The sequence below is a fragment of the Capricornis sumatraensis genome, chromosome 5 (assembly GCF_032405125.1).
Source record: "Capricornis sumatraensis isolate serow.1 chromosome 5, serow.2, whole genome shotgun sequence".
In the NCBI taxonomy this organism is placed as follows: domain Eukaryota; kingdom Metazoa; phylum Chordata; class Mammalia; order Artiodactyla; family Bovidae; genus Capricornis; species Capricornis sumatraensis.
Genome location: NC_091073.1, coordinates 14,590,766 through 14,614,671, shown reverse-complemented (window position 1 = coordinate 14,614,671; position 23,906 = coordinate 14,590,766). Strand labels below are relative to the sequence as shown.

At 42.9% G+C, this 23,906-nt stretch overlaps 1 protein-coding gene across 2 annotated transcripts in view; it reads left to right on the top strand.

Moving 5' to 3' along the window:
- Positions 1 to 332: 332 nt before the first annotated feature.
- The window catches only part of PEX1 (peroxisomal biogenesis factor 1), a 71,726-nt gene continuing 48,152 nt past the window's right edge, over positions 333 to 23,906 (top strand). For both annotated transcript variants that reach the window (XM_068972985.1, XM_068972984.1), the window contains exons 1-5: positions 333 to 458; positions 7,395 to 7,538; positions 9,795 to 9,878; positions 21,661 to 21,775; positions 21,874 to 22,640. In XM_068972985.1, coding sequence (XP_068829086.1) covers positions 333 to 458; positions 7,395 to 7,538; positions 9,795 to 9,878; positions 21,661 to 21,775; positions 21,874 to 22,640 — 1,236 coding nt within the window. The remainder of the gene's footprint in view (positions 459 to 7,394; positions 7,539 to 9,794; positions 9,879 to 21,660; positions 21,776 to 21,873; positions 22,641 to 23,906) is intronic.

The following is a 23,906-nucleotide window of genomic DNA, read 5'->3' as shown; positions in this document are numbered from 1 at the left end:
GACAACATCCGCCTGTTGCCCTCCTGATTACCCAGTCAGAGAGAGGGATGGGTCAAGGCGCGCCGAGATTGGCTGAAGGAGCCACAGGGTTGGCCATCGTTTCCTGTGAGCAAGTAGGCGGCGAGCGAGCTGCCGCCCTCCGGCGGCGCGGCGGAAATGCCCGGCGAGCCGGATTGGGCTGGCTCGCCGCTCCAGCTCCCGAGGCGCGGCGGGCGCGAGGGGCGGGGCCTGGGGGCGGGGCCGATCGAGCGTATCTGGCCCGGTCACCCTCGGTCCGCAGGCCGCCGGGGTCCGCTGGGGTGGGCCTCCGGCGGGGCCGTCGCTTGCGGAGGATGTGGGGCAGCGGTCGGCTGGCGGGTTCTGCTGGCGGGGCGGCCGTGACCGTGGCCTTCACCAACACGCGCGACTGCTTCCTTCACTTGCCGCGGCGCCTAGTGGCCCAGCTGCACTTGCTCCAGGTAACGCGCCCGCCCCAGGGATTCCCCAGCCCGGACTCGGGACTCCTCGGGGGCCGTCTGCGGTCGCCCGGGACCCAGGCCTTTTCGGGACCCAGCGGCCGCTCGGGCGTCTCCCGACGGCGGGACGCGGGCTGCTCTCCCCGCGCCGCCGACCTGTTCATCAGCCAGAACGTGGGCCGCTCTGGAGCAGGGCCGGTCCGGGCGGTCTTTGCAGCCCTACCACGTCGGGTGCAGCCCCGGGCCTTTGCGTTAACTTGCCGTACGTATTCCAGGTCTTTACTCGGTGAAACTGGGCTTTCAAACATCCTGATAATTCTATCTCTGAGTTCAGCTAGTCCTCACTCCAGGTTGGAAAAGCTTTGGAGAAGTCGGGTTTGTCTTTGCGGATTTTGTTTTGTTTCGATCGTAAAAAACGTTTTTCCTGCCAGTGGTTTCCAGGTGCGCCTGCCTGGCTGTGGCCCAGGAGTCCCTGTAAATTAATAGAGACTGAGCCGCGAGCAAGATAGGTTAATAAGATGAAGGTTCTCGCTGCGTCTCCGCTGCTCGGAATACCTCCTAGGTGTGCCCGGAACGTGCAGTGGGATTATGCATACTTGGACCTCTGCAGTTAGTTGCCCTCTGGACATTGTGATTGTGGTAGTTCATAGTTCTAACCACATCCCTAGTTTCGTAATTATAAAATAGGGGCACCTGGTCTACCAGTATGAGTGTGCTATGAGGACAAAAAGAATACTTGAAATCTTTGAAAATCCTGGATGCATAGTACCCACTACGGGCTAATCCTTGCAGGAAATATTTAGGAGTTTGCAATAATTTTAAATATCCCACCTCTCCATTTTAGCTACTTGCCTTTAACTACTTTTTTAGATTGTTTTCCCCCGGTCTTTCAAAGCATGTTAATTTCAATAACATTGAAATTACTTGTTTCTTTTACTATAGAGAGTCTCTTGGAGCTTCCCAGGTGACAGCTAGTGGTAAAGAATCCTCTGGCTAATGTAGGGGATGTAAGAGACGACAGTTAGATTCCTGGATGGGGAAGATCCCCTAAAGGAGAAAATGGCAACCCAGTCCAGTATTCTTGCCTGGAGAATTCCAGGAACAGAGGAACCTGGCGGGCTACAGTCCATGGGGTGGCAAAGAGTCACTGAGCATCTGAACAGCAGACAGTCTCTAGGCTCTGATGAGCTATCCTTCATGGCAGGAGATGAGTTAGTATTGTCACCAAGTCCTAGGTAGATCCTGCCGCCTCTGTGCTCTCCGTCAGCTCTGATGGAAATTTAAATCATCACCTCAGGAGTTTATTGGAAACACTCCTCACCTGGTGAGCTTATAGGAGCGCTTCCTTATACTGATTTGCTCCTAGAATGTGGGTGCTGTATGAGGTTTAATGGTCTTCATCTTTGTTTTAAATTTTGAGCCTTTGATAAATATTTGTAAGAATTAATTCATGGATATCTTTTTGAAACTTAAACCCCCTTAGCCTTGGAACAAACTGTTGTTTCTATCTAGCCTGTTTCACTTCTGAAAGGCCAACTCTTCTCCCTAATTATAAAAGTAACACATGTTATGTAGAAAATTTGGGAAACATGGAAAACTATAAGCAAGAGAATAAAAGCTACCCATAACTCCCAAACCTAGAGATAACAGATGTTAACAGTTTGGATCAAATCTTCCAGTTTTATTTCAAATCTTCTTTTTATTTCAAATCTCTATTTTTAACAGAAATCAAGGCCTGCACACACTGGTAGTTTTGTATACTGATATTTTCTTACAGTCTTATGAGTGTTTTATTTTATTTAAAGGTAATTGTCATTTTTCTTTTAAGTTGCTCAGTTGTGTCCAACTCTTTGCCACCCCATGGATTATGGAGTCCATGGAATTCTCCAGGCCAGAATACTGGAGTGGGTAGCCCATCCCTTCTCCAGGGGATCTTCCCATCCCAGGGATCAAACCCAGGTCTCCTGCATTGCAGGCGGATTCTTTACCAGCTGAACCACCAGGGACGTCTGGTAATTGTCATTTTTTAGAGGTTGATTAGCGTTCTGTCACAAGTTTGCTGTAATTTAATTGTTCACTGGTTGAACGTTTATATTGTATTCAATTTTTAGACATTAAAAATGATACTATAATTATATTTTAAGAAAAAGTTAAAAAACATATCTTTGTGTAATATATAATAAAACATTGTTTTATTTTCTGGTTAAAATAGGCTTTCAGAAATTATTGAGTTAGAAAGCATAATTTTTAAATTTTTTACTTATTTTTTGGCTGTGCTGGGACTTCATTGCCGCACGCGGGCTTCCTCTAGTTGTGGCGACCAAGGGCTACTCTGTTGTGGTTCAAGGACTTGGCTCTAGGTGGCTTCTCTCCTCTCCTGTGGAGCACAGGCCCCAGGGCGCATGGGCTTAGCTGCCCCACAGCACCTGGTGTCTACCCAGACCGGGGATGGAGCCTGTGTCCCCTGCGTTGGCGGATGGATTCTTAACTACTGGACCACCAGGGACGCCCCCATGAATAATTACTAAGGCAGAAAGTCATGAATTGGGAGTTAATAGGTTGAATTATTTTACATCAGCTGAAGCATTGAGTACACAATACAGACGGTACTGTAATGGGAAAAAAGTCAGAATGATTTTCTGAACCGTAGCAGACTTACCTTTTTTTCCCCGATTTCAGTTTCATTGAGATATAATTGACATACAGCTCTGTGTAAGTTTCTTTTCTAGTAATTATTTATTTATTTGGTCCTGCCGGGTCTTTAGTTGCCGCTCTCATGACCTTTGATCTTTGTTGCGTCTTGCAGGATCTAGTTCCCCAACCCGGGATGGGACCGGGCCCCTGTATTGGTGTGCAGGCTCTTAACCACTGGACCACCAGGGAGGTCTCCCTGGGTCAGTTTAAAGTGTACAGCATATAGTGATTTGACTTGCATCACGAAATGATTATCAAAATGTGTACTGAACATCCGTCATCTCCTATAGATACAAAATTATAGCAAAGGAAAAAAAAAGTTTTCCTTGTGATGAGAACTCAGCGTTTACTTTCAACCACTTTCATGTATTAATGCAGCAGTGTTAATTGTATTTACTATGTTCCTAAACGCTTTGAAGATAGATATTTTGGTTTTTTGATGGACCTGCTGAATCAGAATCTTGGGAAGTGGGCTTCAGGCATCTGTAGTTTTATTAAAAAAGTATCTTAAGGCTTCTTGGATGCACCAAGTTAAGACTCACTATTCCCGAATCATACAATGTGAAATAGTGAAAGAGACCATCTATATCTAGGTCATTTCTGTACTTTAATGTGTAAGGAAATCAGCCGGTACATTTCCATGCAGTTAATTTGCCCTCATCTAAAGCTTGCCTGGCTTCGCAGGTGGCTCAGTGGTAAAGAATCTGCCTGCCAATTCGAGAGACGTGGGTTCAGTCCCTGGGTCGGAAAGATCCCCTGGAGAAAGAAATGACAACCCACTCCAGTATTCTTGCCTGGAACATCCCATGGACAGAGGACCCTGGCATACTGCAGTCAATGGGGTCTCAAAAGACTTGGACACAACTGAGCGACTGAACAACAATAACTCACCTACCTCCCCCAGGCTCACCTTCTCACTATTCTTCCAACACCCAGCTCCTTCCCACCTCTGTACTCTTACTCAAGCTATTCTTCCTGAAAACATTTTTCTGCGTCTGATGCTACTAAAAACAGCATGATCCTGCCTCCCCCCACGTAGTTTCAGATTCTCTCATGCCCATATTTGTCTCCTTTTCAGAACTTCACTGCTGTGTTTATGTGGTAACAGCTCACTTCTTATACTCTGTTCTGTGTTTCAAATATTATCTTGTTATCCAGCTCCGTGTTTCAAGACTGAGTACCCAGAGAATGCTTTAACTCAGATTTCTTAACCTAGGCGCTGTTGACATTTTGGGCTGAAAAGTTTCCTGTTGTGGGGCTCTGTCCTGGGTAGTGTAGGATATTATTTAACAGCAACCTGGCCTCTGCCCAGCTAGAGCCAGCAACACCCCTCCTCCCCATTGTGACCCAGAGTATATCAAGATATAGCCGAATGTCTCCTGGGGCACAGTTGCCCTCAGCTGAGAACCACTGCTGTAACTCAGTTACTTTGTCTGCACTGCTGAAGCAGGGGAGTGGATTCAAATCCACACTGAGTGCAACCAAATGAACCTAAAGAGCCCTCCAAAAATAACCAGGTGCAGTTTTGCATTTCCTTTGTGTTAGCCAGAGATGAGCCAGGCCTGGGACCTGGCTGAACTAAGGCATTGCAGCCTGTGGTTTTACCCAGCAGTTCCCTTCAGGTGATACTGATACCCTGGGTTTGGGCAAAACTAGACGGTCAGTCCAGAGAAGGCGATGGCACCCCACTCCAGTACTCTTGCCTGGAAAATCCCATGGATGGAGGAGCCTGGTGGGCTGCAGTCCATGGGGTCGCTAAGAGTCAGACATGACTGAGCGACTTCACTTTCGCTTTTCACTTTCATGCATTGGAGAAGAAAATGGCAACCCACTCCAGTGTTCTTGCCTGGAGAATCCCAGGGACAGGGGAGCCTGGTGGGCTGCCATCTATGGGGTCACACAGAGTCGGACATGACTGAGCGACTTAGCAGCAGCAGATGGTCAGTCATTTGTTGATTTGATTGAACTCCTGGAAAAGGGGCTCCTTTTCTTCTGTCTACCTGAGTGCCCAGGGGCTCTGTGGTCCAAGTGAATGATTTTTGACATAAAAATGGACTCAGAACATTAGTCTGCAAAGTTTATGAAATGCAGCTGAACATATGGGTCTGCTTACCACTTTTTAAAATATATATATTTATTTATTTGGCGGTATTGGGTCTTAATGGTGGCACGCGGGATCTCCCCTGTGGGGCACTGGCTGTCTAGCTGTGGCATGTCGGCTCAGAGCACAAGGGCTCAGTAGTTGGAGCTGCGGGCTTAGTTGGTGTCTTGGTTCCCTAACCAGGGATCAAACCCATGTCACCTGCATTGCAAGGCAGATTCTTAACCACTGGACTACCAGGTAAGTCCCTGGTTGACTACCCTTTGACCAAATGAATAAGTGAAGTATTTTTCATATTTCACAAAGTTGATTTTTCCCATTTCCAGGGAGTTGGTGAGGTTTTTTTTTAATATTTCAGGGCATGTTTCATTATTTAACGTCTGTGATTTTAAAAGTTTCTTCATATGAAGTAGGAGAATTGATCTGGATTAAAAGTCACTGACTATGATATCCCAGACTCTCATCCTCTCAGCTCATATAGTAATAGCTGACCCAGTAACTGAAGACTTTTAACTCCAGATCTGGGGTTCTTGCTGCCATATCACACTGTTCTCAATGGAAGGATTTTGTCAGCCAAACAGGTTGGACTCTCCTGTGAAAAACTAAGAACTAAGATAAACGATGATTTCTTATAAACAAAGTTTTAATAAATTTAAAGTACCTTATATTGCCTTAGAAGTGGCTCCAACATCCTTTGAAATTTGTTCTATTAAAACAAATACAATAAGCAGTCCATAGCTATTTTTGAGATAGTAAAATTTGATGTAAATAAATGAATTTAATAATTTAAACTTGATAAATTTATTTTGATTACAGTGAGTTTAGTAGGTGGCAGTAGTGGGAAAGAACCCACCTGCCAACGTAGGAGAAGTAAGAGACAAAGGTTTGATCTCTGGGTCGGGAAGATCCCCTGGAGGAGGGCATGGCAACCCACTCCAGTATTCTTGCCTGGAAAATTCCATGAACAGAAGAGCCTGGCAGGCTACAGTCTGTGGGGTTGCAAAGAGTTGGACAAGACTGAAGGGACTTAACACAGCACAACAGTACTAAAACTTCCTGAGATGTTAAGTGTTAATGGCTATTAGTGAAACTCGTACTTTTTATTAAAAATGATCTGTATGTGAAAATACGTACAATAACAAGGATGCGTGGGGGAAAAGGATATTAAATCATAACTGTAATAAAACAGTTAACTTGTGCATAGAAAAAAGGATTAGCCAGGAAAGACCAAATTATATCACCTGGTTGATTATTCACATGGGAATATCAGTAATTCCTTGTATACATTTTCCAAGGTGTATGTACTTTCTAATATTTCTGTAATAAGTTTGTAAATTTTTTAATCATAGAAAATGGCTTTTAATCCTTAGACATGAACTTACATATTTTATATAATTGCTATTAATAATTTATATAATTGCTATTAATGAGAATAAATTTTATACTTTGCTTTTTTGACTTATAAATATATTTCCATGGTTCAAGACTTAAAATTACTTAAGCTGAATAATATGAAATTTCTACAATGCGTAAGAGAAGCTATTAACAGTGATTATCTCGGGAACGGGAACCAGCCCTCACATTTTATGTCTTTATACTTCCTGTGCTTTTACCACGTGCATTTATCTAATAAATGCTGATGCTTTTTATTGATTACTTGTTTCTATTTGCCTACCTATTCTTTACTAAAGTAGTAAATTTATAGCTTATTTCCATATTGCTAGACATATAAAGATAGCCCTGAGTTTTCATAATTATAGAAAATACTGCAGAGATGTGTTCTGGTGTAGTTTTTTTCTTTGAATCATTAATCCTAAATGAGGTCAAAGGCTATCTCAGTTCACTGGCTCCCTGTCGCTGTTGCCACTGTGAACTCTGGAGTGGTTGAATCCATTTATCCTGCCATCATAAGGATATGCAGGTATTGGTTTCACCCACAGTATCATCGCCATTAGGTACTGGAAATGATTACAAACTTTTTAAATGCTGTGATGAAGGTGGATCACAGAGAGCTTTCAGCTATCTACAGAACTCTTTTTGTACATGTGGATTGCAGTTGTAGTTTACCTTTTCTGTGAATCCAGAGAAGCATATAAAAACTTTCAAAACCTTTCTCCCCCATTTCTTATTTCTTGAATAAATAGAATCAAGCGATAGAAGTAGCCTGGGGTCACCAACCTGCATTCTTGAGCTGGGTGGAAGGCAGACATTTTAGTGATGAAGGTGAAAATGTGGCTGAAATTAACAGACAAGTTGGTCAGAAACTTGGACTCTCAAATGGGGCACAGGTAAGCACAAAATATGATGACAATGACTTTGTAAAATGTTATATAGCAAAAGAAATAAAAGTTCAGATGCATGATTTAGGGAGGTGAGATGACACCTAACCTGTGAGCTACTGTAACCAGTCTAAGATATTCAAGTTATATGTACTGCCTGTCATGTACTCTGTTAAGTCATTGTCTGATAGTCGCCCATCCTCTCTACTTGATTTTCTAGTCTTCCTTTTATTGTACTCAGTTGCCAGGTTCCTTAATTTGTTCAGTTATTCTTTATGAATTATTCAGGTTTACTTACTATGCTTAGATTGTAAACTCCAAAGCTTAAGGACTCCTGTCTGTCTCCACTTTATCATATTCACCAGTTTATGTTTTTAAATATTTTAAACTGCAGAAGTAATACATATTCAGTACAGATATTTTACAGTTGAAAGTAAAAAATGTTTTTCCCTTTCTCTAACCCCAGCCTCCGAATGAGTGTGTACTGTGGGGTCGCACTCGAACGTTAGGATTTAAAGAAGGAGATCATACATATTTTCTGCAGTTTTTCCCCCACAAACTGTATCAGAGATCCTTTCCACGTGTTAAGATAATATGCATTGAGCATCTCTGTATATGTATGAAATGAAAAACTTTTTTGCGGGGGTTGGGGGGGTGCACAGTGCAGCGTGTGGGACCTTAGTTTCTCTGCCAGGGGTCAGATGTGTGGCACCTGCAGGGGAAGCGCACCACTGCCCTGCCAGGGAATTCCCAGAAGTGAAATCGATTTTCAAAACCGAGTCTCCAAGTCTAGGGTGCCACACGTTTAAGATTTGAGAGAGGGGCTAAATTGCTTTCTATTACCAGTTTCTCATGAAGCTTCCCAGGTGGCGCTGGTGGTAAAGAACCCACCTGCCAGTGCAGGAGACTCCGGTTCAGTCCGTGGGCCCAGAAGCTCCCCTGGAGGAGGGCATGGCACCCGATTCCAGTATTCTTGCCTGGAAAATCCCATGGACAGAGGAGCCTGGTGGCTATACAGTCCATAGGGTCGCACACAGTCGGACACGACTGAAGCAACTTAGTATGCACACACCAGTTTCTCAGAATAAGTTTTAACTTATTTTGAACACAGGCTAGTTTTGTTCACGCACGTTTCTGATAGTGAGAATAAGCCACTGATGAGAAAGCCATTGGCCTAGCACTAGTCTTTCGCTTATGTTAAATTTTTGCTGGAATCTTAAAACTTTAGCACCAGAGTAGCCTGACAAATCACTGACTTTGCTGCCTTGTTCTACAGACCTAGGGAATGGACTGTTTTGCCCAGGGTTCCATAGCAAGTTATAATTCTGCTCTCTGAGTATATGGCACTTCTCTTCGAGAACTATCATCATCTTATTCTTGATCTTGATGTCTTTATCCGAACCCTGAACAGTCCTGCTTGTTTTTAATTCCCACTTGCTTCAAAGTGAATTTGCTATCTAATGTGCCGCACATTCCCTGTATGTATTGCAGCGGCTCCACTAAGACACTGTGCCCCAGTCATCGATGGGAGCGGGAAGTGGACTGGCTTGACCGGACACTAGCTGCTTGCTTTATGCCTGCTCAGAGTCACGCCTTTCAAGTAGTGTATGTGGGAGGCGCCGAGGGGAACAACTGGGGAGCGGGCAAGACACTCGGGGAAATTCTCCAACCCACAGAAGCTAGAGGGAGCATTTACTCCTCAGGGGCTCTGGATTATACTCTCTAATCCCCAGAAATGCCCATAGAAGTGGAAAGAAAGTGAGTGGGTTCCAGATTGCTGAGAGACACCAACCTTCCTGTGTCTCTCTAGACTGGAGTGACAGAGTATGTGTTTCACTATATTTTTAGCTGTGAATGATTATACTTCTGAATAATTCTAAATGATTGGTTCTGATCTCTATTTCAGTGTGTTACTAACTTTTCCAGAAGCACCATGGCTTGAAGTTAAGTTGCAGAACCTCTAGAAACAATAGTACTTGTATACTAGATCAAACCATGACTTGATGGCATCATTGTTTTCCTTCTATTTTTTAATTTACAAAGCGTGTATTGTGCTAGGATGTATTTTCCTTTATTTTATAGTTGTAAATTTTTTTTCCAAAATGCTGAGTATATCAGCACCTACCTAAGAAGAGCTTGATAAATATTTGTCAAATAAAAGACTACACACACACTTAACTACAGAGGTAAAAGAGAGAAGTTCCTATTTTCCAGGGATATAAAAAAGTCTTTTAATGGTAGTTTTATACTTTAATTTTTTTCCAGGTGTTTCTCAAGCCTTGTTCCCATGTGGCCTCTTGTCAGCAAGTTGAGGTGGAACCCCTGTCAGCAGATGATTGGGAGATACTGGTAAAGAAAACAAAATGAGAACTATCCAAGTTTAAGGTTAAACTACTTCAAAATATCAGTGTCTTTTATGTTTTTCTGAGTATAGTTATTTACAGTGCTGTGCTAATTTCTGTTGTGCAGCAAAGCAACTCAGTGATGCACATATATACGTTTTTTTGTTCCCTTCCATTGTGATTTATCCTAGGAGGTTGTATACAGTCCCCCGTGCCATACAGTAAGACCTTGTTACTTATCCGCTCCATGCGTGATAATTTGCCTCTGTTAGTCCCAGATCCCCAGCCCTTCCCTTCCCCTCCCGCCCCTGGAGCAGCCACAGGTCTCTTCTCCCTGTGAGTCTGTTTTTGTTTTGCTCATATGTTCATTTTGAACATATTTTAGATTCCGCATGTGAATGATATCGTGTGGTGTTTGCCTTTCTCCTTCTGATTTCCTTCTCTTCGTATCACAACAGCTAGTTGCATCCATGCTGCCGCACATGGCATTGTTTAGCTCTTTTTTACAAAGGAATGAAAGTAGTGTCCCGCTGTATGTGGACACCACATCTCTACGTGTTCATCAGTTGATGGGCGTTCAGGTCGTCTCCATGTCTTGGCCGTGTGAGCTGTGCTGCTCTGAACATAGGGGTGCATGTATCCTTTTGGATTATAGTTTTGTCTGGATATATACCCAGGAGTGGGATTGCCAGCTCATAGTTCTATTTCTAGATTTCTGGGGAAACTCCATACCGTTTTTCAGTGGCTGCACCAACTTGCATTCCTCCCAACAGTGTAGGGCGGTGTCCTTTTCTCCACACCCTCTCCAGTGCTTGTTATTTGTAGACTTTTTAATGATGGCCATTCTGACTGGGGTGAAGTGATACCTCATTATAGTTTCGCTTTTGGTTTCTCTAATAGTAATGTTGAACATCTTTTCATGTACCCACTGGCCATCTGTATGTCTTTTTTGGAGAAATGTCTACTTAGGTCTTCTGCCTTTTTTTTTTTTTTTGATTGGCTGTTTGTTTTCTTGAATTGTATGAGCAGTTTATATATTTTTGAGATTAAGCCCTTGTCAGTTATATCATTTTGCAAATATTTTCTCCCATTCCTTAGGATGTCTTTTTATCCTTTTTGGTTTTTTTTCCTGTGAAAAAGTTTGTAAGTTTGATTAGGTCTCATTTGTTTATTTTGTTTTTATTTCTATTGTCTTGGGAGACTGATCTAATAAAACATTAGTACAGTTTTATGTTAGCGAATGCTTTGCTTGTATTCTCTTCTAGGAGTTTCATGACGTCATATTTTGTATTTAGGTCTTTAAGCCATTTTGAGTTTATTTTTGTGCATGGTGTGAGGGTGTGTTCTAACTTCAATGATTTACATGCAGCTGTCTAACTTTCCTAGCACCACTTGCTGAAGAGACTTCCTCCCATTTGATTTTCTTATATTCTTGTTGAAGATTAATTGACTATAGGTGTGTGGGTTTGTATCTTGGCTCTCTATTCTGTTCCATTAATCCACATGTCAGTTTTTGTACCAACACACATTGTTTTGCTTGTGGTAGCATTGTCTGAAATCTGGGAGGCTTACGCCTTCTGCTTTGTTTTTTTTCCCTCAGGATTGCTTTGGCACTTCTGGGTCTTTATGGTTCCATATAAATTTTTGGATTATTTGTTCCAGTTCTGTGAAAAATGTCATGGGTAATTTGGTACGGATTACATGAAGTTTGTAGCTTGTTTTGGGTGGTATCGCCATTTAACAATATTAATTCTTCCAGTCCAAGATCATGGGATGTCTTTCCGTGACTTTGAATTCTCTTTAATTTCCTGTATTAATACTTTATAGTTCTCAGTGCCTAAGTCTTTCACCTCCCTGGTCAAGTTTATTCCTAGGTATTTTTATTGTGGTCCAAGTTTGAAAGTATTGTTTTCTTACATTTCCTATCTGATACTTCACTGTTAATATAAAACAAGTGCAACTGATTTTTGAGTGTTCATCCTGTATGCTGCTACTTTGCTGAGTTCATTTGTTAGATCTAGTAGTTTTTGTATGGAGACCTTAGGGTGTTCTATATATAGTATCATGTCATCCGCACATGGGCTTCCCTGGTGATAAAGCATCCGCCTGCAATGCAGGAGACGCAGGAGACGTGGGTTCAGTCCCTGGGTGGGGAAGATCCCCTGGAGGAGGACGTGGAAACCCACTCCAGTACTCTTGCCTGGAGGAGCCCATGACCAGAGGAGCCTGGAGGGCCACAGTCCATGGGTCACAAAGAGCTGGACACAACTGAGTGACTGCGTAGGGATGCATTTGCATATAATGACAGTTCGACCTCTTCCCTTCCAATCTGAATAACTTTTATTTCTTTTTCTGTCTGATTGCTGTGGCTAGGACTTGCAATATTATGGTGAAGAAAAGTGGTGAGTGGGCATCCTTGTTTTGTTCTGGATTTTAGCAGGAATGCTTTTGGCTTTTCACCGTTCAGTGTTACATTGGCTGTGGGTTTGTCATAAAAGGCTTTGATTATATGGAGATATGTTCTCTCAGTACCCACTTTTGAAAGAGTTTTTATCACGCTGTTGTTGCTGTTCAGTCGCTAAGTCGTGTGCGACTCTTTGCAACGCCGTGGACTGTAGCACACCAGACTTGCCTGTCCTTCACTCTCTCCTAGAGTTTGCTCAAATTCTTGCCCGAGTCAGTGATGCTGTCTAACCATCTCATTCTCTGCTGCCCCCTTCTCCTTTTGGCTTTAATCTTTCCTAGCATCAGGGTCTTTTCCAATGAGTCAGCTCTTCATATCAGGTGGCCAAAGTATTAGAGGTTCAGCATTGGTCTTTCCAATGAATATTCAGGGTTAATTTCCTTTAGGATTGACTGGTTTGATCTCTTACAGTCTTAAGGGATTCTCAAGAGTCTTCTCCAGCACCACAATTCAAAAGCATAAATTCTTTAATGCCAGCCTTCTTCATGGTCCAACTCTCAAATCCATACATGACTACTGGAAGAACCATAGTTTTGACTATACTGACCTTTGCAGCAAACTGATGTCACTGCTTTCTACTATGCTGTTTAGGTTTGTCATTGCTTTCCTTCCCAAGAACAAGCATCTTTTAATTTCATGGCTGCACTCACCGTCTGCAGTGATTTTGGAGCCCAAGAAAATAAAATCTGTCACTACTTCCGCTTTTTCCCCTTCTGCTTGCTGTGAACTGATGGGACTGGCTGTCAAGGCCTTAAATTTTTGTAATGTTGAGTTTTAAGTCAGCTTTTTCACCCTAACTTTCTACAATTAAAGCAATATCATCTACATACTCTGAGGCTGTTGATATTTCTTCCAGCAGTCTTGAGTCCGGCTTGTGATTCATCCAGTCCAACATTTAGCACAATGTACTCTTGCCTGGAGAATCCCATGGAGGGAGGAGCCTGGTGGGCTACAGTCCATGGGGTCGCAAAGAGTCGGACACGACTGAGCAACTTCACGTCACTTCACTTCACTCTTCATATAGGGCTTCCCTCGTAGCTGAGCGTGTAGCTCAGCTGCAGTGTAGGAAACCCTGGTTTGATTCCTGGTTGGGAAGATCCCCTGGAAAAGTGAGAGGCTACCTACTTCAGTATTCTTGGGCTTCGCTGGTGACTCAGCCGGTAAAGAATCCACCTGCAATGTGGGAGACCTGGGTTCAATCCCTGGGTTGGGAAGATCACCTTGGAGGGCATGGCAGCCCACACCAGTATTCTTGCCTGGAGAATCCCCAAGACAGAGGAGCCTGGTGGGCTGCAGTCCATGGGGTCACTAAGAGTCAGAAACAACCGAGTGACTAAGCACACCCAGCAGCACTCTGCATATAAGTTAAATAGGCAGAGTGACAGTATACATCCTTGTCATACTCCTTTACAAATTTTTAACCACTCCATTGTTCCACGTCCAGTTCTAACTGTTGCTTCTTGACCTATATTACAGGTTTCTCAGGAGGCAGGTGAGGTGGTCTGGTATTCCCATCTCTAAGAATTTTCCAGTTTGTTGTGACCTACACAGTCAAAGGCTTTAACATAGTTAATGAAAGTGAAAAAAGTGAAAGTTGGTCAGCTGTGTGTCTGACTTTTTGCAACTCCAAGGAATTCTCCAGACCAAAATACTGGAGTGGGTAGCTGTTCTCTCTAGGGGATCTTCCCAACCCAGGAATGGAACCCAGGTCTCCTGCATTGCAGGTGGACTCTTTACCATCTGAGCCACCAGGGAGGCCCTAGTGAATGAAGCAGCAGTAGGTGCTTTTCTGGAATTCCCTTGCTTTCTATATGATTCAGTGAATGTTGGCAGTTTGATCTCTGGTTCCTCTGCCTTTTCTAAACTCATCGTGTACACCTGGAAGTTCTCAGTTCACTTACTGTTGAAGGCTAAGCTTGAAGTATTGTGACCATAACCTTACTAGCGTGTGAAATGAGTGCAATTGTACAGTGATTTGAACATTCTTCAGCATTCCAATCTTTGGGATTGGAATGAAAACTGACCTTTTCCAGTCCTATGGGCGCTGCTGAGTTTTCCAAATTTGCTGACGTATTGAGTGCAGCACTTTATCTTTCAGAATTTGAAATAGCTCAGCTGGAATTCCATCACCTCCCCTAGCTATGTTGTTAGTAAAGCTTCCTAAGGCCCTCTTGACTTCACACTCCAGGATATCAGACTCTAGGTGAGTGATCACACCATCCTGGTTATCTGGGTCATTAAAAACTTTTTTGTATTGTTCTTCTGTGTATTTTTGCCACCTTGTCTTAATCTCTTAATCTCTTCTGCTTCTGTTAGGTCCTTACCCGTTCTGTCCTTTATTGTGCCCATCCTTGCAGGAAATGTTCCCTTGAGATCTCCAGTTTTCTTGAAGACATCTCTGGTCTTTTCCACTCTATTTTTTTCCTCTATTTCTTTGCACTGTTTGTTTAAGAAGGCCTTCTTATCTCTCTTGGCTATTTTCTGGAACTCTGCATTCAGTTGGGGCTCTTTCCCTTTCTCCTTTACTTTTTGCTTCTCTTCTTTCCTCAACTCTTATAAAGCATCCTCAGACAACGTCCTTGCCTTCTTGCATTTCTTTTTCTTTGGGATGATTTTGGTCATGCGTCCTGTACAATGTTACAGACCTCCATCTATAGTTCTTCAGGCACTCTGTCTACCAGATCTAATTACTTGAATCTATTCGAGACCTCCACTGTATAACCATAAGGGATTTGATTTAGGTCATAGCTGAATGGCCTAGTCGTTTTCCCTACTTCCTTCAATTTAAAGTCTGAACTTTTATGTAATGAAAAGTTGATGATCCGAGCCACAATCAGCTCCAGGTCTTGTTTTTGTTGACTGTATAGAGCTTTTCCATTTCTAGTTGCAAAGAGTATAATCAATCTGATTTCGGTATTGACTGGTAACGTCCATGTGTAGAGTTTTCTTTTTGTGTTGTTGAAAGAGGGGCTTTGCTATGACCAGTGTGTTCTCTGGATGAAATTCTGTTAGTCTATGCCCTGTTTCATTTTGTACTACAAGGCCAAACTTGCCTGCTATTCCAGGTATCTCTTGGCTTTCTACTTTTCCCTTATGATGAAAAGAACATTTTTTTTTTATGTTAATTCTAGAAGATGTTGTAGGTCTTTGTAGCACTGGTCAACTTCAGCTTCTTTGGCATCAGTGGTTCGGGCATAGACTTGGTTTACTGTGATGTTGAATGGTTTGCCTTGAAATGAACTGAGATCATTCTGTCATTTTTAAGAGTACACCCAAGTACTACGTTTCAGACTCTTGTTGACTATGACAGCTCCTTCATTTCTTCTAAGGGATTCTTGCCCACAGTAGTAGATGTAATGGTCATCTAAATTAAATTCTCCCATTCCCATCCATGTTAATTCACTGATTCCTAAAATGTCGATGTTCACTCTTACCATCTCCCGCCTGACCGTATGCAATTTGCCTTGTTTCATGGACCTAACATTCCAGGACCCTGTGCAGTGTTGCTCCTTACAGCATTGGACTTTACATTCACCACGAGACACATCTACAGCTGGAGTGTTGTTTCCACTTTGGCCCAGCTGCTTCATCCTTTCTGGAGCTATTAGTAATTGCCCCCTACTCTTTCCCTAGTAGCATATCGGACACCTTCCAGACTATGTCACGTCTTTTTGCCTGTTCATACTGTTCATGGGGTTCTCAGGGCAAGAATCCTTCAGTGGTTTGCCATTTGCTTCTCCAGTGGACCACTTCTTGTCAGAGCTCCTCGCTATGGCCCATCTGTCTCGGGTGGCCCTGCATGACAGGACTTGAGTTATTCAAGTCCCTTCACTATGACAAGGCTGTGACCTGGGAAGGGTGGTGAATTTTGTGAGATGCTTTTTCTGGGTCTGTTGAGATGACCGTGCATTCTTTTGACTTTCCTTCTGTTTCTGTGGTGTATTACATTGATTGATTTCCATGCATTAAGCCATCCTTGTGAATTTGGAGTGCATCTCAGTTAGTAGTGGTGTATGATCTCTTACGTGGTGTTGGATTCAGTTTGCTAATATTCTGCTGAGAATTTTTACATCTGTAGTCAACAGAGATACTGGCCTGTGCCTTTCTTTTCTGATGTATCTTTGTCTGGTTTTGGTATCAGGATGATGGTGGCTTATAGAATATCTTTTGAAGTGTACCCTCCTTTTCCATCTTTTAGAAGAGTTTGAAAAGGCTCAGTATAAATTATTCTTTATATGTTTGGTAGAATTCACCTGTGAAGCCAACTGGTCCTGGACTTTTGCTTGTTCTTTCTTGTTCAGTCGCTAAGTCATGTCCGACTCTTTGTGACCCCATGGACCGCAGCTCTCCAGGCTTCCCTGTCCCTCACCATCTCCCAGAGTTTGCCTAAGTTCATGTCCACTGAATCAGTGATGGCACCCAATCATCTCATCCTCTGTCACCTCCTTCTTCTCCTGTCTTCAGTCTTTCTCAGTATCAGTCTTTTCTGATGAGTAGGCTCTTCATATCAGGTGGCCAGAGTATTGGAGCTTCAGCTTCAGCATCAGTGCTTTCAATGAATATTCATTCAGGGGTGATTTCCTTTAGGATTGACTGATTTGATCTTGCTGTCCCAGAGACTCTCAAAAGTCTTCTCTAGCACCAGAGTTCAAAAGCCTCAATTCTTCGGTACTCAGCCTTCCTTACAATTCAATTCTCATATCCATAGGTCTTCCCTGATAGCTCAGTTGGTAAAGAATCTGCCTGCAATGCAGGAGACCCTGGTTCGATTCCTGGGTCAGGAAGATCCACTGGAGAAGGGATAGGCCACCCACTCCAGTATTCTGGGGCTTTCCTTGTGACTCAGCTGGTAAAGAATCTGCCTGCAATGCAGGAGACCTGGGTTCGATCCCTGGGTTGGGAAGACCCCCTGGAGAAGGGAAGGGCTACCCGTGCCAATATCCTGGCCTGGAGAATTCCATGGACTGTACATAGTCCACGGGGTCACAAAGAGTCGGACACGACTGAGCGACTTTCAGTTTCACTTTTCTCATATCCGTACATGACAGTTGGAAAAATCGTAGCTTTGACTACATGGACCTTTGTTGGCAAAGTGCTCTCTCTGCTTTTTAATATGCCATCTAGGTCTGTTACAGCTTTTGTTTGTAGGGAGGTTTATCACTACAGATTCTATTTCACTTTCAGTGACTGGTCTGTTCAACTGATCTATTTCTTGATTCAATTTCAGTGGGCTGTATGTTTCTAGATCCATTTCTTCCAGGTTGTCAAATTTGTTGGCATATAATTTGTTTTTGTTTTTTAGACGTGTTGTGCAGCTTTCAGGATCTCAGTTCCCCAGCCAGGGAGTGGACCTGGCCGTGGCAGTGAGGAGCTGCAAGTCCTAACCACTAGATCATCAGGGAGTTCCCAGCATTTAATTGTTCAGAGTCTTCTCTTACGGGTTTCTGTATTCCTGCAGGATTTGTTGATTTCTCCTTTTTCATTTCTTATTTTCTTTATATAGGTTCTTTCTCTTTTCTTAATGAGCCTGGTCAGAGGTTTGTATATGTTGTTTATCCTGTCAAAGACCAGCCTCTTAGTTTTAATAAATTTTTTTCTGTTTTTTTTTTTTTTAAATCTTTATGTCCTCCCTGTTCTTTATTACTTCCTTCCTTCTAGTAACTTTAGGTTTTGTTTCTTTTTCTAATTCTTTTATGTGGTAGATTAGGTTGTTTGTCTGAGATTCTTGTTGTTTTTTGAGGAAGATCTTTATTGTTATGAACTTCCCTCTAAGAACTGCCTTTGCTGCAGGCCATAGATTTTGTATTGTGTTCTGATTGTACTTGTCTCAAGGTATTTTTAAATTTCCTTTTGATTTCCTCATTGGTTTTTTAGTAGCAAGTTGTGTAGTCTCTATGTAATCTTTTCCTCATTCCTTTTCCTGTGGTTAATTGGTAATTTTGTGCCATTGTGGTTGGAGAAGATGCCTGAAATACTTTCTGTACTCTTGAATTTGTTGAGGTTAGTTCATGCCCTACTGTGTGGTCAGTCCTAGAAAATGTTCCACGTGCACTTGAAAAGAATGTATATTCTACTTTGGGGGGATGTAATGTCCTGAAAATATGAATTAAGTGTGACTGCTCTATCGGGTCATGTAGGACTTCTGTTGCCCTACTGATTTTCTGTCTAGGTCTGTTCTGTGATGTGAGTGGGCTGTTCACGTCTCCCTCTATTACTGCCTTCCTGCCGGTTTCTCCCTTTACGCCTGCTGTTTAGTCACTAGGTTGTGTCCAGCTCTTTGTGACCCCATGGACTCTAGGCATCCAGGCTCCTCTGCCCATGGGATTTCCCAGGCAAGAATACTGGAGTGGCTTGCCATTTTCTTCTCCAGGGGATCTTCCCAACCTAAGGATGGAGCCCGGGTCTCCTGAATTGGAGGCAGATTCTTTGCCACTGAGCCACCGAGGAAGCCCTTACGTCTTTAGCTTGTGTTTTGTGTATTTGGGTGCTCCTGTGTTAGGTGCATATATGGGGACAAGCGTAACACCTTCTCGTATTGCTCCTTCCACCGTTATGTGGTGTCCTCCATCTTTCTTCATGGCCTCTGTTTTTATTTTTTTCTTTTTTTTGGCCTTTGTTTTTAAAGTCTGTTTTGTCTGATGTTAATTTAAGTATTGCAACTTCTGCTCTCCTTTTATTTCCAATACATGAAATATCTTTTTCTGTGCCGCCACTTCTAATCTGTGTCCTTTGCCATAAGGTGGGTCTCATATAGGCTGCATATTGTAGGGTCTTTTTTTTTTATTTTAAATCCAGACTGCCACTCTGTCTTTTGATTGGAACATTCAGTCCATTGACATTTAAGGTAATTATTGATACATATGTATTTATTGCCATACTAAACCTTGTTTTCCAGTTGATTCTTTGTTTTTCTTCCTCTTTCTTTTTGTGGTTTGGTGGGTTACTTTATGCTTATGTTCTTTTGGGGTTTTGTGCATTTATTTTATGTTTTTGATTTGTGACTGCCCTGTTTTTTAAGTATGTTAACCCTTTTGTATATCTGCTTGCTTTAAACTGATAATCATATCTGCTAAAACATATTCTTAAAAAAAAAAAGAATGTGCATTTTCTTACTGTCCTTCCCCACATTTTATGGTTTTGATGTCCTTTTTCACATCGTCATGTTTATCCCTTTGCTGTTGCATATATTTATCATCACTTTCACAAATAGATTTTTTCCTTCTTTTTGGATATTTATACTAGCCAGTTTACATGATTTACTTTCCAGTCATGACTTCTCCCTTTCTATATCTCCTTGCTTCTTTTCTATATAGAGATCTTTCAATATGTCCATAGTTTTACTATTGGTATATTCATTTAGTTTTTGCTTGCCTGAGAAATTCTTTATTTTTTCTTCTTATTCTAAACAGTAATCTTGCTGGATCGAATATTCTAGATTGCAGGATTTTCCCTTTCAAGACTTTGAATATATTTTGCCACTCCCTTTTGGCCTGCACTGTTTCTGTAGAGAAATCAGCTGATAGGCTTATGGGGGTTCCCTTGTAATTAACTCTTTGTTTTTGTCTTGCTGCCTTTAGAATCCTCTTTAACTTTTGCCATTTTTATATTATATACTATTTTTATTATAGTATGTCTTGGTGGAGGTCTGTTTGGATTCATATTGCCTAGGATCCTCTGTGCTTCCTATTTAGGTTTGGGAAATTTTCGGTCGTAATTTCTTCAAATACACTCTCAATCCCCTTTTCTCTTCTCCTTACGGAAAACATATTAGACATAGATCAGCACACTTCATATTCGTATCCAGCGGGTCTCATATTGCTGTAATTTTTTCCATTTGGCTTTCTGTCTGCTGTTTTGTGTAATTTCCTTTGTTCTGTCTTCCAGATCACTTATTCTTTCTTTTGTATTATTTATTCTGGTATTCATTACCTTTAGCTCAACTTTCATCTTGGCAAATGAGTTTTCTAACTTTTCTTGGCTCCTCCTTATAGTCCCTAGTTCCTTTTTATAGCAATCTGCGTTTCTGTTGATAGCCTTTCTTAATTCCCTTAGCATTTTCATTACCTCTTTTTGAAGTTGGTGTCTATTAGACTGACGAGGTCTGTTTCACTGTTCCTTTAGGGGAATTCTCTTGGTCTTTTAGTTGGGAGTAATTCCTCTGCTGCTTCATTTCACTTACATTTCTCTTAGTCTGAGTTTAGGAGAAACGGTCATCTACTGTAGCCTTGGAGGACTGTTTATACGTGAGGGCATCCCTGCATAGCTTGTGTGGATGTAACACTTCTTTGAGGGTTGTTTTTGGCTTGAATGCTTGCTGTCTCTTTTCTCTGCGTGTGCTGTCCATTGTCCACTTGATAAGGGGTGTGCAGGTGCTCGGCCCATGCACAGTCCCAAAAAGGCAAGGGCAGCAGTTGGTGCTCAGTCATGGGACCCTTGGTGGCGGCAGTGCCTACCGCCTGCCGCGGTCTGCAGCTACCTCTGGAGTCTGAGGTGCTAGCGGCCGCTTGTGCCTACCCCAGAGCTCATGTAGGTGGTGCCCTGTCACCTGAGAGCACACAGTGGGAGAGGAATTCCTGTGGCGGTCCTGCGCCTCTCCTTGCATGCCCCCTAACAATATCACCTTACCTCTCTGGTGGGCCCAGGCTTATTCCCATATTCCCTTGGTTGGGTCACGTGACATCCTAGTCCCCTTGGGCTGTCCATACTGCCAACCCCAGTCCTCGCCCCAGTTCTACCTCTGAAGCCTGAGCCTCGGCCCCCACCTGCCTCCGTGGACAAGCATCTCAGACTGGGGAGGGCCTGGTGGCAGTACTGACCGTCTGTGCAGGTCTGTCCCTGCGTTGCCCTCTGTAAACCAGTGCTATTCTTTCTCAGACTCCAGAGCCCCTCCTAGGGCCCCACTGATCTCTCCACCTGTGACAGGGCTTTCAAGGGAGCAGAAGCCTTTCCCCTCTCATAGCTCCTATCCAGATTCCTTTCTCTCTCTCTCTTTTTTTGTCTTTGTTTTGTTCTTCACAGTTAATTCGAGATTTTTTTGCCTTTTGGAAATCTAGAAAATGTTCTACGAATGTTCACTAGATGTTCTGTGAGAACAATTCCACATGCAGACATATTTTTGATACATTTGTGGGAGAAGGGGAGCTCCCCATCCTACTCTTCCTCCACCTTGATCTGATCCCCCAAAATATCGGAGTCTTTAGATTTCTCTTCCCTGAGCGGTATTCTAAACCAAGTAGGTTTGCTTTATAAGAAAGAGTTGAGGTTTCCTTTCTAAACATGAAATAGACAAAATGTAAAGGGGGCTGACCTTTTTGTTTATTTCTAGGAGCTGCATGCCGCTTCCCTCGAACAGCACCTTCTAGATCAGATTCGAATAGTTTTTCCGAAAGCCGTTTTTCCGGTCTGGGTTGATCAGCAGACTCACATATTTATCCAGATTGGTAGGTGCTGTTGTAACACTTTCTGTCCTACTCTTCATTGTTGCATTGACTCCAAAGCAGAGGTCAGCGCACACTGATGACCCTTGTTTTCTGTACAGCCGCACTGATACCAGATGCTCCTTACGGAAGGCTGGAAACCGACAGCAGGCTCCTGATTCAGCCAAAGACCCGCCAAGCCAAAGAGAGTACATTTTCAGAAGCAAATAATATACCTGGAAAATTTCATCATTATGGAAGAGACCAAAGAGGGTTGACTAAAGAACTTCAGACCAAGCAACTTCAATCAAATACTATAGGAGTCGCTGGGTCTAAAGAAAGAGAATCAGAGGGTAGAACTGACTCATCATTTATACCAAGCTTATGGACTGTGATAGGAAGCATTTTTTCTTCTGGGTCTGAGAAGAAACGAGACACATCCTGGGGATTAACTGAAATCAATGCTTTCAAAAACATGCAGTCAGCAGATGTTCCTCTGGACAATATTTTCAGAGTATGCAAATCCCAGCCTCCCAGCATATGTAAGGCATCAGCAACTTCTGTGTTTCACAAACATTATGCCATTCATGTATTTCCATGGGACCAGGAATATTTTGATGTGGAGCCCAGCTTCACTGTGACCTATGGAAAGCTAGTAAAACTGCTTTCTCCAAAGCAGCAGCAAAGTAGAACAAAGCAAAATGTCCTGTCACCTGAAAAAGAGAAGCAGATGTCAGAGCCTCTGGATCAAAAACAGGTTAGCCCAGACCGTAGTCACAAAGCAGGCAAGGCCTGTGTGCTAAAGGTAGTCTGGAATGGACTCGAGGAACTGAAGAATGCCATGAAATACACCAGAAACTTAGACGCGCTTCATCTCGGGAAAGTCTGGGTTAGTATAAGTCTTTCTTTAAAGAACATTGTATTAGTTGCTCAGTTGTGTCCGACTCTTTGCAACCCCATGGACTGTAGCTCGCCAGGCTCCTCTATCCATGGAATTCTCCAGGCAAGAATACTGGAATGGGTAGTCATTCCTTCTCCAAGGGGTCTTCCCAACCCAGGTATTGAACCTGGGTCTCCCGCATTCCAGGCAAATTCTTTACCATCTGAGCCCCCAGGGAAGCCCCAATTTGTACTATAGTTGATTTATAGTGTTATTTGTTTCTGGTCTGTAGCAAATGGGTTCGTATAAATCATATAAAATACTTTTATGTTGCTTGAACTTGCTCAGATTTTGAACTAAAATATTATAATATTTTATGCACAAGTTGAAAACCAGTGTACTAAACACTATTTAAAGTCCCCCTCCTCTAGTCTTCCCTGGTGGCTCAGATGGTAGAGAATCTGCCTGCAGTGCAGGAGACCAGGGTTTGATCCCTAGTTCGGAAAGATCTCCTGGAGAAGGAAATGGCAACCCACTCCAGTATTCTTGCCTGGAGAATCCCATGGACAGAGGAACCTGGCCGGCTACAGCCCCTGGGGTCACAAAAAGTTGGACACGACTGAGTGGCTGACAACGAAAGTTCCCGTGGGGACGCATTTCTGATTGCAGGGTAAAGTCCTTGTTTGGGTAAGGTTTGTGTGTTTTTCTGGCTAATAAACTTGGACAGATAAAAGCTAAGATAGGTACAGGCCCAGAGAGGTCAAAATTACCTGCCTGGGGTAACAAGTCAGTAAGTAGAATGAGGATTTAAACCCTGGCAGGCTGACTCTTGAGTTCATGCTTCAGATGGAGTGCCCTACGAAGCTTCTCATCTTTAATGCCTGAAGATTTGCTTCCACCTTCTTGAAAGCAAAGGAATGTCTTGGTATGCACTGGGGGAAATGCCCAGTGTAGGGAGCGAGCCACGGCGTGAGATGACCGGGATTCAGAGGTACCCAGAAAGCGCCTTACCCTGCTGGTATTGTTTCTTTGCTGTGATGGAGAGAGAAAGTAGCACCACTAGCATTTCACCTCCTCAGCCTAACTTCAGATGTTAATGTTAATTTTGTATGAAGTGAGCCACCAGCCTCCTTTATTTTAACCTAATTTTGAAGGAAGATTATTAGAACAGGGAAGAACGATGGAAGGGAAAGGGAGTCCCCTTCGCAGATTTCTTTTACTCTCACAGTTTAGACTGTGACCTTTAGGGAGGTGACTTACAAGTTGTCATCTCTT